Below are 16,127 nucleotides of genomic sequence, written 5' to 3'. Positions count from 1 at the left end.
TGTATTTTAGGGCGACAAGATTTTTTCAACATTACTTGTATTTATAGAGATAAAAAAGAGTGTGTATGTACTTACTGAAAGTTTGTATCGTTGATTCAGTAGTAATAATTCTCAACGCAATTGTCTTAACTCGTAATTACGCTTTTTGTAGATATTTTGACAGCAAGATAAGGCTTTTATCGGCGTCTTTGTAAAATCTCTTTTTCGGCAAGAATTGTTACCCTTTTTCGAAGTTTTCTTTACACCATGTTTGTGGATTTTAACGCTCGAATGTTTTTTTTTCCTAAAAATTGGCAAGTAGTTTTCCCCGTTCTTCACTGGACTTTTGAAAATAAATACTTTTGAAGTTTCGAATTTTCCCCGAGATCGAGAGAGAGAGAGAGAGAGAGAGAGAGAGAAAGAAAGAGAGAAAGGATTTGTATACGTGCCATATGCGTTTGGCAAGTAAGGGGTTTATTTTCAAATGTTCGTAGCAGCCACGATAAATTCATTCGTTCATTTGACAATGAACGGTTTTTAGTCAGTTAAGAGTGAATACATATGCAAATATACGCGCATATATGCATATACACACACATACACACACACACACATATATATATATCCACATACATACACACAACCACATACGCACATACCTATATATACACAATGTATATACATGCATATAAATGCACACACACACACATATATATATATATATATATATATATATATATATATATATATATATATATATATATGTTTGTTTATCTATGCCTATGTGCACAAATATATGTATGTGTGCATCTGGGTGGTAGTGTGTATGTGTATATGTATGTGTATGCATGGGTGGACGTATGTATGCAGGTATATCTATATCTGGATATATATGCGTGTATGTGTTTGTATGTACATATGTATCTATATTTGCACTACGCTCGACACTGAAAATAAGGTTACACACACATATATATATAGCATACATTAGACACACATATGTATAGCATATTGGGAAGTGATATACAAACTGCCATTTGTTATTAAGCGACGCTCTTTTTTTTTTTACATGGGTGTCACCGCTTATCAAGGCCCAGAGGCCACTCGAGGATAAGGGATAATAGGTATACATTAGTCATTGTGATTTTAGCAAAGTAAACAGTGGGAATTTTGTAACTTGGATTACTTAGGGGGACGATTCAATTAGAACTTGTTCACATTGGAATTTTTCTTTTCTTTTTTTTCATAGGCATCAACACATTATCAAGGCCAAGAGGCCACTCAAGGATAAGGGTGTACAGTAGAAATTGGACAATACAATAATCATTAGTAATGAAAATTTGGTAAAGTTGATAACTTATATGGAACGGCTCATCAAGAACTTATTTATGTTAGACTTGAAGACAACCTTATTGTAGTCAGCCGGAAAGCAGGAAAACGGAAGACAATTCCACAGGCGTGCAGTTCTAATAAAAAAGCTTTGTTCATGGAATCTACGTTTAGGTTTAGGCACAGATAAAGAGTGGGGGGAATTATTGATAGTGTTTACAGCTAGACGAGTGTTTCTTGTGAAAGTTTGGCGAGGGGGGACTATAGATTGAAGCTCAGTCGAACACTTTCCATGAAAATAACGATACATCAGAGACAGACTCGCAACATCTCTTCTGTCAGATAGAGGTTGCAAGGAAGAGAAAAGAATATCTCCTACGAGGCTACGAAGTCTATTTTGAACTCTATTAAGGCAGGACACGTCCTTTCTAGCAGCTCCTGCCCAGATGTGGCAACAGTATTCCATCCTTGGACGTACCTGGCTCTTATATAGATAGAGAATAGCATCAGCAGTGAGATATCTACCGGATCGATAGAAAGATCCCACCATTTTTCCAGCGGCCTTGGCAACAGATTTGATGTACGTGTTCCATTTAAGATCAGGAGTAATGGTCAAGCCCAGAAGCTTGTCAAAACTTGAGGCCTCCTGAAGACGAGAGTCATTCATTTCAATTGATGCCAGATGGGGATCAGAATGTTGATGATGTAAAGAGAGAAGCTTGGTTTTAGATGCATTAAAAGTAACCAGCCATTCTTTACCCCATTGTACTACATGCTCAAGATCAGAGGAGAGAGAATTGGAGAGAACTTGGTCATTTACTGTCTTAGATGTACTACCATAAATGGTAATGTCGTCAGCATAAATGTCTACAAATGATGTAAGGATGTGATTTGGAAGATCATTAATGAAGATCAGGAAAAGAGTTGGGCCCAGGATAGACCCCTGAGGGACACCGGCATTAATACTGTGGGCTTCTGATTTTTTGCCCCTCAACTACTACTCTTATGAACCTATCAGAAAGAAATGATTTAATAATTGAGAAGACATTTCCAGCTATACCATAGCTAGAGATCTTATGAAGTAAACCTTTATGCCATACCCTATCAAAGGCCTTAGATATGTCAAGAGCAATTGCCCTAGAAAGGTTGCCTCCATCGAGAGATTTGCTAATCCTATGAGATATAACTGTAAGCACATCTGCTGTAGATCTAGCAGAACGGAAACCATATTGAGTGTCACTAAGAAGGTTATTTTTGTTGAGATGGTTGATTACTTCTGTATTTAACAAAGATTCCAGCAACTTACTCATGACGCACAGGAGACTTATTGGCCTGTACTGAGAGGGGGATAAGCGATCACCTGAATTCTTAAATACAGGGCATACTGATGAAATTTTCCAGGGAGATGGGAAACTATTCTCCTTAAGACAACGTTTAAATAGTTTTGTAAGTATGGGCGCTAGTTCAGGTTGAAGTTTTTTGAGTACTATAATTGGAATACCGTCCGGGCCAGTTGCTTTACTGGAATCATCGTTTTTGATTAGCTTGGCAACATCACGTACAGATATACGTATATCACATAGCGTGTTTTCTGATACAGGAGGAAACATTGGAGGTTGGCGGCCTTGATCGCAAAGGGTAGAATTAGCTGCAAAGTTCTTGACAAAGAGTTTGGCTTTGTCTGATGCTGATGAGATTACCTCAGGTCCATTGATGATAATTGGGATGGAGCACACGCTTCTGTTCAGAATTCTGTTTGCTATTTGCCAAAACTGATGGGAACCAAGCCGCTGCTCAGCTACTTTTGACTTAACAGATTGAGCATACAACTCTTTTGCGTTCTTTATTACTTTCTTACAATGGTTGCTGGCAGTCCTGAAAGCGGCTTTAGTTTCCATACATCTATTACGTTGGAAACAGTGGAAAAAAGTGATTTCTGTGCGCAATGGCAGCAGCACATTCTGGAGAGAACCATGGCTGGCTGTTAGGTTTTTGCTGAAACTTTTTCGAGGGTATGAAACGGTCAATACCTACAATTAACCATTCCGTCAGGTCTAATACTATAGAGGACACATCCTTTTTAAATATGGAATGCAGAGGTAGATCACTTATAAATCTATGGAAGCTATCCCAGTCAGCCTTAGTGTATCGATATACTGTATGATGGAGAGGTACGTCTGGGGACTTATTACATTTCATTTTTATCTTAACTGATACAACAGAGTGGTCGGAAGATCCAAGGGGCGACAGAACAGAAACTGAACATAGTTCAGGGCAAGTTGTGAGAAAAAGGTCTAGTAGGCTCGCATACTGGCCATCATTGTCGGGCACACGGGTGGGTTCCTGAACAATCTGAGTGAGGTCATAGGCAATGGAGAAATAATGACAAAACCTCCCCTCATCATTGGTCTTGTTTGAGTGGGTCAACCATTCGACGTTGTGAACATTGAAGTCTCCACATACGTGAATGTTAGCTGAAGGATAAGCAGATAGGACTTGGTCAATTTTCTCAGAAAACAATGTAATGTAAACAAATGGAGCGGGGGCATTTGGACGATGTCAAAACATCGTTAATTCACTAACCGAACAGCAGCCGCCGGTTAGAAGTTTGACTGCCATTTAGTTGCCTATCTAGCCGCACTAATGAGCTGTGAAACAGCGAAACAGTACTGTATGTGGATGACTATATATATATATATATATATATATATATATATATATATATATATATATATATATATATATATATATATATATATATATACTAGCTGTACCCAGCCACGCGTTGCTGTGGCTCAGTTTGTTAAAATGGAACACATGTGAATGTAGAGAAAAGTTTGATTCTTTTTTTCAAGAGAATGTACAAATTATTTTTTTTTTTTTAACAGATGTTAAGAAAATAAACAGAAAAATACTTCCATCATTAATTATGCAAAAAAATAAATAAAATTTTGATTTAGTGTTTCAATATGCTTATAAATTATGATAAAACTTGCTGCACTGTTTTACGGTTGTTGTAAAAATGGAACGGAAACTTAAATTTCGCTTCATTTTAATCTTTCTTAATTTTTTAATTGTGCCCCCCCCCAAACGAATATAATCAAAACAGTAATATTCAACAATTGTACCTTATGTATATAAAACACAAAATATTTATTAAAAAAAAAAATTTTTTAAAAAGTTAATAACGAAAGGGAAATAATTCCATTTTTAAACGAAAAAGTCAGTTTACCTAACTTACTGTATTAATGCTATTTTTTTAAGCAAGAAAAAAAAGGTAAATATCCAGATACGCTACTACAGAACACCGACCACTCTAATTTGTTTTTGTATAGGTGATTGAGGTCGCTGACAACGAATCTGATAGTCAAACTTGGGGCAAATTTACCGTTTGCATAGTATTTACCCCTGAACCCACGAACTTCTTTCCACCATTTTGCAGCTTCCATTTATGCTACGTGCATGCACGCTGTAGCATAAACGACGGCTTCACCAAGCAAACTACGTTGGGGGGAGGGGATTTTTTTTTTCCAGGACATAGAATTTTCTAATTTTCAAAAATACATTATAGCGCTGTTTGGGTGTTAAATTTAAAATTAGCTAAAAAAGAAATAAAATAAGAAAAGGAAAGCACACCAAGTTGGAGTAGGGGGTGTTAATTTATCTGTTTTTTTTTTTTTTTTTTTTACCTGGAACATCGAATTTTCAAAATTTCCGTAAGTAACACACCGACATTTACCAATTAGAACACCATTTAACATTTTCCGAAGATTTTACTTTGTATATTGGGGGGGGGTGATGTCATGTTGGGGCGCGCGCGCGCCCCAACATCACATTCCCCCCCCCCCCCAAACAAATTAGAGTGGTCGGTGGGGTTTTTATTACTGTACACATAGATTCGAAAAAGTTGTCAAAAAACAAATATATAACAAATAAATGTTATCAAAGGCAAGATAAGTTACTTTTCTACCAAACTGGATATATTTTTCCTGTTTTTATTCAATGTAACATGTTTATTCAGCTCGAAAACCATACAGTGTTTACCGATGTATTGGAAAATTCAAGATGGCGTCTGATTCTCTCTTTAACACGGTAAGTTTGGAAAAAGGTGTTATAAATAACAACCCAGATAAAATACTGTTAAAAACTCGCTCAATATATGTTACCGTGACATAGGTTGACATATATTCGGCGGGTTTTTAATAGTATTTTGTATAGTTTTTTATTTATAACACCTTTTCCCAAACTTACCGTGTTAAAGAGAGAATCAGACGCCATCTTGAATTTTCCAAGTCATCGGTAAACACTGTATGTTTTTCGAGCTGAATAAATATGTTGGGTTTGAATTACTGTACACATAGATTCGAAGAAGTTGTCAAAAAATAAATATATAACAAATAAATGTTATCAAAGGCAAGATAAGTAACTTTTCTACCTAACTGGATATTTCTTTTCGTGTTTTTATTCAATGTAACATGTTTATTCAGCTCGAAAACCATACAGTGTTTACCGATGTATTGGAACATTCAAGATGGAGTCTGATTCTCTCTTTAACACGGTAAGTTTGGGAAAAGATGTTATAAATAAAAAACCGGATAAATACTGTTAAAAACTCGCTCAATACATGTTACTGTGACATGTTGACATATATTCGGCGGGTTTTTAATAGTATTTTGTATATATTTTTTTTATTTATAACACCTTTTTCCAAACTTACGGTGTTAAAGAGGGTGTGAGACGCCATCTTGTATTTTCGAATACATCGGTAAACACTATGTTTTTTGAGCTGAATAAATATGTTACATTGAATAAAAACACGAAAAATATATTTAGTTAGGCAGAAAAGTAACTTATCTTGCCTTTGATAACATTTATTTGTTATATATTTGTTTTTTGACAACTTTTTGAATCTATGTGTACAGTAATACAAACCCGTATTTTGTATAGGTTTTTATTTATAACACCCTTTTCCAAACCTACGGTGTTAAAGAGGGTGTGAGACGCCATCTTGAATTTTCAAATACATCGGTAAACACTGTATGTTTTTCGAGCTGAATAAATATGTTACATTGAATAAAAACACGAAAAATATATCCAGTTTGGCAGAAAAGTAACTTATCTTGCCTTTGATAACATTTATTTGTTATATATTTGTTCCCCCCCCCAAAAAAAAAACAAAAACAAATTAGAGTGGTCGGTGTTCTGTAGTAGCGTATCTGGATATTTACCAAAAAAATATATATTTAGGTTTGGCTATAAATTCCTAAACTTATTTCACCCTAAATAATTTAGGTGACTGAAATAGGAATCTAATTGAATCTTTAATTTCCTGAATAGTATCCGATAATTCATTTTTCTTCGAGTTATATCGAATACATTAATACGGACTTTAGGGGCTTTTTTCGTAATGTTACTGTAAAAATTATTTTTTATTGTTACAAATTACGATGCTTTAAAAAAAGCAAAAATAAATTCTTGCGTTTTTTATTTACTACTGAAAACCATAACTTTAGTAAAGGTATTTTTTGTTTAAACAAAATAAAATATTTTAACTAAGAGTTAAGTAAAAATAATTAGTTCATTATATTCTGCGATCATTATTTGAAAAATACTGCAATTTTCATTAAAATTCGTTAATTTCCTGATTTTTGGTGAATTTTTAAGTAAAGGGAGGAGTCAAAATGTGTATACACTTTGAGCGTCGTCATTCATTTTGAGACCACGTGTGGTTAATTTAAATATCCAGTTTGGCAGAAAAGTAACTTATCTTGCCTTTGATAACATTTATTTGTTATATATTTGTTTTTTTGACAACTTTTTCAAATCTATGTGTACAGTAATACAAACCCAAACTTCGGAGGTTGGAATCCCCCCCACCTAAAATGTACTTGGAAAAATCGATTTTATAGTGAGATTTAAGAATGGTTAGTCGAAAAAAAAGGTGAAAAACAAAACAAATAATCAATAAATAATTGTTACCAAAGGCAATAAATGCTACTTTTTTTTTTACTTACATTGAATATTTTCAAGCACTTTTCTTTATTTTTTAATAATCTAATGCGGGTGTGTGGGTGCCAAATACCTCCAGATTTTCTAGAATTTCCCGCTAGATTGTAACCCAAATCTCCAGACATAGCAGGAAAAACGCTAAATTGTAACACTGGTCACGTGACAGAAAGCGGTGATAAATAATTGTCCCTAAATAAAAAAAATGGCCTCTCGGTGAAAAGAAATCCACCTTTTTATCATAGAAAAATTAAGTATAATGTTATAATTAAAAAGAAATATATAAAAACACACATGGATATAGTAAACATATTATACCGAAACGTGGAAGCCATCCGTCCAGTGGTTTTTTAGACAATTCATTCCGAACGAACTAACATTCACATTTTTATATATATAGATATGTATATATATATATATATATATATATATATATATATATATATATATATATATATATATAGCCAGTAGAGTTTAGTTTCCTAGAAGTAAATCCAATGAAACAACACGTGTCTACCAAAATAGTGCTCAATGTTTGTATAAATAAAATTAAAATATATATATATATATATATATATATATATATATATATATATATATATATAGGAAGTCAGTCCGACAATCTCAATATATATATATATATATATATATATATATATATATATATATATTTAGATTGTCGGACTGACTTCCTCATCTTGGTTTGTTATAGTCACTATGTTTCGGCCGTTTTGTCCTCCGGCCTTCTTCAGGTGTTTTGTATCGAACTGGGGAACCGTTTGTTAGGAGTCTCGAACCCAACCCTTTATTATTATTACGGGGGAACCGTGTTCGGGCTCCAGATAGGCTCTGGGACATAGTTGCTGATTCTCTGTTTTGAATGTTACTTTTCACTGCCTTCGTTCAGGATTGAACTCAACACCTTTGCGTAACTGTAAACGTTTGATACAACGTCTAGGACTACTCCGCCATATGTCACTAGGACAATTCTTAGTTGTTTTTTGTTAATGTTAAACCTATGTTGTTATTCAAGGTTTTGTCTCTCTATTAGAGGTGTCCAAATTGCATTCAGCTATACGCTTGGTTTGCTCAGTAGGTTGTTATGTCCGAGCATGTGAGCTGTTTCTTTAAGTTTTCTAACTTTCCAGTGGGTCTCTCTGTTTATTATTTTTACCTCATTCCATAGGGGGCGATGGTCCTCCCTCTCCGTCCAAACATGGTTGGCTGTACCCGATTTTTCTGTCTCCCCTTTAGTTACCGCTTTTCAGTGTTCTTCCATCTTAAAGGAGGCGGCATGTTTCACCCTTGTAAAACTTTCTGTAACTGCGTGGGATGGAGTATATGCAGTTCTTGGTCATGTTCTCCTCCATGTGGGGCTTCACTAGTACCAGGTGTCGTCTGAGTGTTGACTCACTCTTGAATACCCTCCTGATGTTGTAGGGAGCACATATTCTCTGAATCTTTCGAAGATGCCTCGTATGTATGCTAGGCAGACTATTAATATGTCTGGTGGATAGTATGCTATCGGGGTAGTTCTTACGACGGAGGGTATTCTTCAACTGGCCATTTCTTGGTGGTATATAATGGTGTTGCTACTTATTGTCTCTGCTCGATGTTGTAGGCAGCGTGCGATTCCATGTTCGATACTGTATGGGTCATGGGAGTTGAAGTTAAGGTATTTCCGGTGAAGGTAGACTTGCGATATACGGATGTCTTAAACCCATGCTTCTGTGCGTGATATGAGTATATCAAGGAAGGCCAGTTGGTTATATTTTTCTTTCTTCATTGTGAACTGTATCTTATTGAGTTCACATGGTCTAGGAGAGCCTGGATGTCTTCCTGATGGGGCCAGAGTATGAAGGTGTCATCAACGTATCTTAGCCACATGGTTGACTTTAAGGGGGCTGAACCTAAGGCCATGTCTTCGAAGTATTCCATGTATATGTACGCCATCACTGGTGATAATGGCGAGCCTATATCTAGCCCCTCCTCTTGTCGATATAGGTCAGTACCCATTCTGAAGTAGGTTATTTCTATGCAGAATGTCAGCATTTCCATTACGTTTGGCAATGGTACACATGTGCGCTCTTGTATGGAGAGGTCCGCAGCTAGTTTGTCTTGAATTACTGCTAGTGCCTCACTATTTGGGACTTTAGTGAAGAGGCTAACCACATCTAGGCTTATCATTTGGTTTGTACCGATGGGTCTGAGTGGAATACCGTCTTTGTGTATCTATGGGAGACTGTACATATGTGGTAGCTTACTGTAATGCTGGACCAGCTGTCTATATCTCATCGGAGCGATGTGTTCCTTGTCTTTGGTAGGGATTTGATACAGCTTTCTTTCGGTTTTCAAAGTTGGGTCCTTCTTTATTTTACCGTAGCTACCATGTAATCCCACGCTGCCTATAACATTGAGCAGAGACAATAAGTAGCAACACCATTACATACCACCAAGAAAATATCAGGTTGAAGAATACCCTCCATCGTAACAACTACCCCGATAGCATATTATCCACCAGACGGGTTAATAGTATAAGAGAGGAGAATGAAACCCAAAAACCACCAACGGTCTGCCTACCATACGTACGAGGCATCTCCGAAAGATTCAGAGAATATGTGCCCCCTACAACATCAGGACGGTATTCAAGAGCGAGTCAACACTCAGACAACACTTGGTACGAGTAAAGCCCCGCATGGAGGAGAACATGACCAAGAACTGCATATACTCCATCCCATGCAGTTGCAGAAAGGTTTACAAGGGTGAAACATGCCGCCCCCTTAAAGTAAGGGTGGAAGAACACTGAAAAGCGGTAACTAAAGGGGAGACAGAAAAATCGGGTACAGCCAACCATGTTTGGACGGAGAGGGAGGACCATCGCCCCCTATGGAATGAGGTAAAAATAATAAACAGAGAGACCCAGAGAGGGTTGGGTTCGAGACTCCTAACAAACGGTTCCCCAGTTCGATACAAAACACCTGATGAAGGCCGGAGGGCAAAACGGCCGAAACATAGTGACTATAGCAACCAAGATGAGGAAGTCAGTCCGACAATCTCAATAAATAAAAACACCTTATCTCCAAAATACAGACAATTAATATATATATATATATATATATATATATATATATATATATAGAGAGAGAGAGAGAGAGAGAGAGAGAGAGAGAGAGAGAGACATATATGTAATTATACTGAGTTCGTGAAATTCAGTAAATTTTCATATACCAATGAGTTTTAAGCCAAAAGTGGTTGACTTAAAGAGTAAGCTACAAAATTATCAAATTTTATAATTGAGCATTAATATACTGTGTAAGCAAAAACAAGGTGTTGGTGGCATTTCAATTTACGTTACAATTGTTTCCATGTCCAGTTCGACAATTTCAAGCATTATGTCGTTAGAAAATTTTCAAAACCAGGATTTCTTTAGACTTTATGAATAAGCTTTTAGCAATGGAGCATTACTATATATATATATATATATATATATATATATATATATATATATATATATATATATATATATATATATATTAACTTTCTCGTTTACAAGAGGCATGGACAAGTTTAATATAGATAGAGAATTTATTAAATGTGTTTGCACTTCTTTGGAGGAGGCTGACACACTTGATTGTTGTCTGGCAAGTTTGAAATAGCATTTTCACTGCTAAATTCAGAGATTGAACAATTTAAGATTTAATTCAGTGATTGAACACCTTAAGAATTTAATTCAGAGATTGAACACCTTAAGAATTTAATCAAAAAGAAATTAAACCAACCTGCACCAGTAGTCAGTTGAGGTACTGTAACAGTGTGCACCATTTTTGCAAGGAGAACTATCGCAATTTTCTGTTTTCAGCTGACAATATAACCCTTTCCAGCCAGAACAGGAACAATAATCATATCTTTTTTTATTAAAACATGTACCACCATTCTTACAGGCCATCCATGCACAGTTGTCAATATCATCCTGCAATTAAAAAAAATGAAACATATTTTTATGGTTTGTTTTTTAATTTATAGGGTATAGACCCAGCCTTATTTGGTTTAAAACACAGAGAGATTTGTTTTAAAATTATGCATGTCAAGTGCTTGATTTTATGTAAGGTGACTCCTTAAAATGCTTGCCCTGAAATCGTTAATAAGATTCACAATCTTTTCAAGAATGCAACCATATCTAGAACAAATGAAAGTTCATCTATGCCTTGCATGTTCATCAGCGTAATTTTATCGCCATTCAATGATAAACATGGAATGGCGGCAAATTGTCGATAACTCTGACACACTCTGCCTCTAATTAGCATTTCACTGATTCGAGCTATGATGCTCCTTTTAAGTTCAGTAATAATCTGGGAATTGTTATTGAGTATTCATATTATTTGGATTCTTTGGACTACTGTTCTCATCTTATTTACACAACATTTTGGCCGATGTAACCTCCAACCTTCTTCAGGTGTATCTCGTCGAACTCGAAAATCTTTCTGCCGAACTTGGTAACCTGCACAGAATTTTTTTAACAAAATCCTTTATTTAATCCACGGAGATAGTATGCTCATTCCGTCAGCTATGGCTGGTTAGAAGTCCCAAGTAATTCACAATTGTGTTTTGAGTGTTGCCGCACTGAGGATTGAACTTCAATCTCCAGGAGAGTATAATTTTACAACTGAACTTTACAAAGTACTGTATCCACTACTCTACGGTTCCTTGTGAACAGTAGAACGAATAATCCAAATAATTCCAATAATCAATCAATTAGTTAAAACAATAACAAAGACATCAAATATTCTCATTTCATTGGAAATCGATAAGAAATTTGTGGATCGGGTAAGAAATGTCTTGTTTCGTTTAATCTTATTACGACTCAATATGTGTCTTTCAATCGTAGACGTGTCCGTTTTCTTCCTGAGATTCTCATGGATGGCTCTGACTTTGAGGAGAAATCCACTCTAAAACGTTTTGGTCATTCTTTCGCATGAAATCTTTCTTGGAGTTCACATATTAGATCCATTGCTATTTCTACCTCTCATAAAGTTAATTTATCGTTGTAAACACTTTCTTACACCCGGGACTATTCCTTATCTCTTCAAATTTACGATCAGACAATGTATAGAGTATTGTTGTCATATTTGAGCTGGTGAATCTTTGTCCCATTTAAAGGTTATAAATAAAAGTGCAGAAACGTATCTGTAATTTGATTGGCCTTTCTTTTCCTTTGCCAGCTCTCTCTCTCTCTCTCTCTCTCTCTCACACACACACACACACACACACACACACTCTCTCTCTCTCTCTCTCTCTCACACACACACACACACTTTCTCTCTCTCTCTCTCCCCCACACACACTCTCTCTCTCTCTCTCTCTCTCTCACACACACACACAGATGTGATGTTATGTGTTATTCAGAATTGTTTTCTTCTTTTGTTACAGCTCGTTTGATTCGTTGCTTTAGTGGTTTTCATCAATTCGCTGTTTTGATACTTCATTGTAATGCAGCTTGGTCTTTTCAAGACTAAAGTCAAGATGTATCTTCTTTCCTTTCCATAATCATTTTTCATTCTTATCAGCTCCTTACATCAAATGGCTTCACGCCTTGTTTGGGGCGTTTTCCATAAAAATATTCCATTATACTATGGGCGACTCCCCCCTAGATAGTCAGGAGATCGAGGAACGATAGAAAGTGATCCATAAAAAAAGTTAATAAAAGTAAAAAAAAAAAAAAAAAACTATGACTATGAACTAAATTTAATGCTTATCTGAAATATTTGAATTTTCAAATGCGAGGTTATGACGGTATTATTCTCCTAAAAAATATTTTAAAACATTCCAAAGAAACTGAAATTGTGGGAATATTCATTAATTGATGCTTAATACCTATTGTTAAAATTTGACAAAATTTGGAGGTATCTGAAGTTTCACGATGGGCTTCCACTCACTATTTTTCCTTTTGTATAATACTAAAACTAAGCAAACAAAACCCACTTCACTTTTGGTCAAAATCCATCACATAATTTTGATTCTAGAAAAGGTCTAAAATCAAACACTTAAGATTAAGGGGTCTTGAGAGCATATTCAAGTTCATGGTATTTTGTTTACTTGGTGTCTAATGACTATATTTTTCAATTAACGTAAAAAAGTTCGACAATATTAAAAAAAGGATTTTCATATCATTCGGATGTGACGAACTACTGCTTCCATCTTCAGTGTTATTTTCACAATGTTTTGACCTTCTTTAGGTGCATATTGTTGAAATCAGGAATCTTTCTGTTGCAATCAGGAATCTTTCTGTTGCAATCAGGAATCTTTCTGTTGCAATCAGGAATCTTTCTGTTGCAATCAGTAATCTTTCTGTTAAAATCAGGAATCTTTCTGTTGCAATCAGGAATCTTTCTGTTGCAATCAGGAATCTTTCTGTTGAAATCAGGAATCTTTCTGTTGCAATCAGGAATCTTTCTGTTGAAATCAGGAATCTTTCTGTTGCAATCAGGAATCTTTCTGTTGCAATCAGGAATCTTTCTGTTGCAATCAGGAATCTTTCTGTTGAAATCAGGAATCTTTCTGTTGCAATCAGGAATCTTTCTGTTGAAATCAGGAATCTTTCTGTTGCAATCAGGAATCTTTCTGTTGCAATCAGGAATCTGCACGGAATTTGAATGCAATATTTTATTTAATCCACGAGGGTACATGCTCTTGTTTCGCCAGCCATAAATGAGTAACACTTCGAAGAAATTTGCAATTTTAGTTTCAGTGTCGCCCTTCAATCTGCTTATAACTTACAACTGAATTTTACCAAGTACATTATCCACTACGCCATGGATCCTTGCAGAAAATTATATTATAAATTTTAAGAGCCTTAAACCTATTTTTATTTTTAGATGTACAATCTCGCTACTACTATATATCACTATAACACGATGGTGTCATGAATGCATGCAGCGAGGTGCATATTGCGGTGAGGGGGTGTTTGATCGGACGGGATGGGGTGGAGGAGTGCAGAGAAATGCAAAACTTAGCTAGGAAAATAGGACCAACCGCCGATATGTCATTATGGGCCTGTTAAAGACAAAGCAGATGGTATATTGTCTCAAAAGAGATAGTTATATTAGAAGTGACATTAGATGATAAGGACCACACACACAGTGCTGGGCGAAATAGATATCAGTGTGAGCAACCACCCCGGTCTCCCAGGAAAGGGAGAGAGAGAGGTGTTGAGTGAACGAGACGAAGGGTAAGCTCTAAGAGGAAGAAAGAAAGGGTGTTTTTAACCACTCTCCAAAGGAGAGGTGGGTAAAAGGGGTTGGATTTAGAAAAAGGAATTCAAAAAAAGAGTTGCTTTGTAGCCAGCAAACCGAATGGCTAGGCTGGTCAAGCGCTCCCGATTTGGGAGCCCTCAGAGCCTGAGGTTATGATGTTAACTAGCCTGTGTTAATGGGAAATCTGTAACTTTACTTGTCTGGTCTTACATCGTTCACTGCTATAGTCAGTCACCTCAATTTAGACAGTAGCTGTTATGAAGTAATTAAATTAATAGTTTGTTATTGTTATAGGCCGGAGTTCTGTTTGTTTGTGGTGAGGACTCTTCATTTTGCAGCAAGCTGCAAGGACCAGTGGAGTGATTAATGTACCCGGAGACTACACATGATAGGAGACGATTCGGTCGAAAGGCGAAGCGCCCCACCATGGAAGACGATCAACAGGTCAACTTGTAACGGGACAACGTACGTTCGAAAGAATACCTGTCATATCGGGTGCAGTCCGACGAGGTTAACGACACCCGGTGTGGTTGGTGCAGTATCGGGTCTCATTATAAATGGTGCCGTGATCATAACCACGAAAAAAAAAGAAAGAAAGAAAAAAGCAAAAAAAAAAAACGCACACAAAGCAAAGATTAAAAAAGAAACAAACTCAAAAAGAAAAATAACAACAAAAATCTTGGACATGAAACTAAGACGAAGAGGGATGGCGGAAGCTAAGGACGGTTCATTTCTCCCTTTGTCGGGTCAGTGTCACCTGGTTGGGTTAAGTTTTGTTGTATTGTTTTGAGACATTTTTGTCTTAAAATGTAAAGCATTGTTGATTTTCTTCCCAACCCCTCGAAGGAAAGATGTAAATGTGTATTTGCCTGAAACGTCAGTCTAAAAAAAGTTGTATCCACAGGAATAGATATGGGGATGTAGACAGAGGAAACGGGTTGATATGTCGCTGTACGTACGCGCATAGATTGTTGCTGTACAAGCGAGTGAGAGAGAGAGAGAGATAGACAAATGAGAAAGTGAAAAAGAAGGGCAAGTCCCCTAAAAAGGCATAGCAGTAAACAGAATTTAGTAGATATGAGAAAGACATGACGTTTCGGCCAACTATTTCTCTGGCCTTCGTCAGATGGTAATCGCGATGGGATAGGAACTCCGAATCTCCTAACTGCATTCTCAGCAATAACTGCTATCCATAGTTGTCGTCGTTTCACCAGGTTTTGGCCATGTAAGCCTCTGGCCGGCTTTGAGTAAGATTAATACTGCTATCTTCAGACAATTCTCACCTGGAACCGTAGAGATCTAACGTCTCTATCCACTGCACCATGAGCCTCGAAGTGCAGTGGATAAAGACGTTGAATCTTTATGGTTCCAGGTGAAAATTGTCTGAAGATAGCGGTTTCAATCTTACTCAAAGCCGACCAGAAGTTTACTTGACCAAAACGTGGTGAGACGATAACTATGGATGGCAGTAATTGCAGATTTGAGTAGGAAAGAGGTTAATGGCATGCAGAAATATTATTTCAGCAGATTTGTTTTTTAGATCAATAAATTTCTTTTTGTAGA

The 16,127-nt window shown here is 36.3% G+C and overlaps 1 protein-coding gene across 2 annotated transcripts in view; it reads right to left on the bottom strand.

Annotated features, from left to right (window-relative positions):
• The window catches only part of LOC145266452 (uncharacterized), a 582,076-nt gene that overhangs the window by 296,580 nt on the left and 269,369 nt on the right, over nucleotides 1-16,127 (bottom strand). For both annotated transcript variants that reach the window (XM_080122128.1, XM_080122127.1), the window contains exon 18: nucleotides 11,094-11,284. In XM_080122128.1, coding sequence (XP_079978254.1) covers nucleotides 11,094-11,284 — 191 coding nt within the window. The remainder of the gene's footprint in view (nucleotides 1-11,093; nucleotides 11,285-16,127) is intronic.

This window comes from Euprymna scolopes, chromosome 41, assembly GCF_053919585.1.
Source record: "Euprymna scolopes isolate OS-2025 chromosome 41, ASM5391958v1, whole genome shotgun sequence".
Classification (NCBI taxonomy): domain Eukaryota; kingdom Metazoa; phylum Mollusca; class Cephalopoda; order Sepiida; family Sepiolidae; genus Euprymna; species Euprymna scolopes.
Note: the sequence above shows the minus strand (reverse complement) of the source record. Positions and strands in the feature narration are given on the sequence as shown.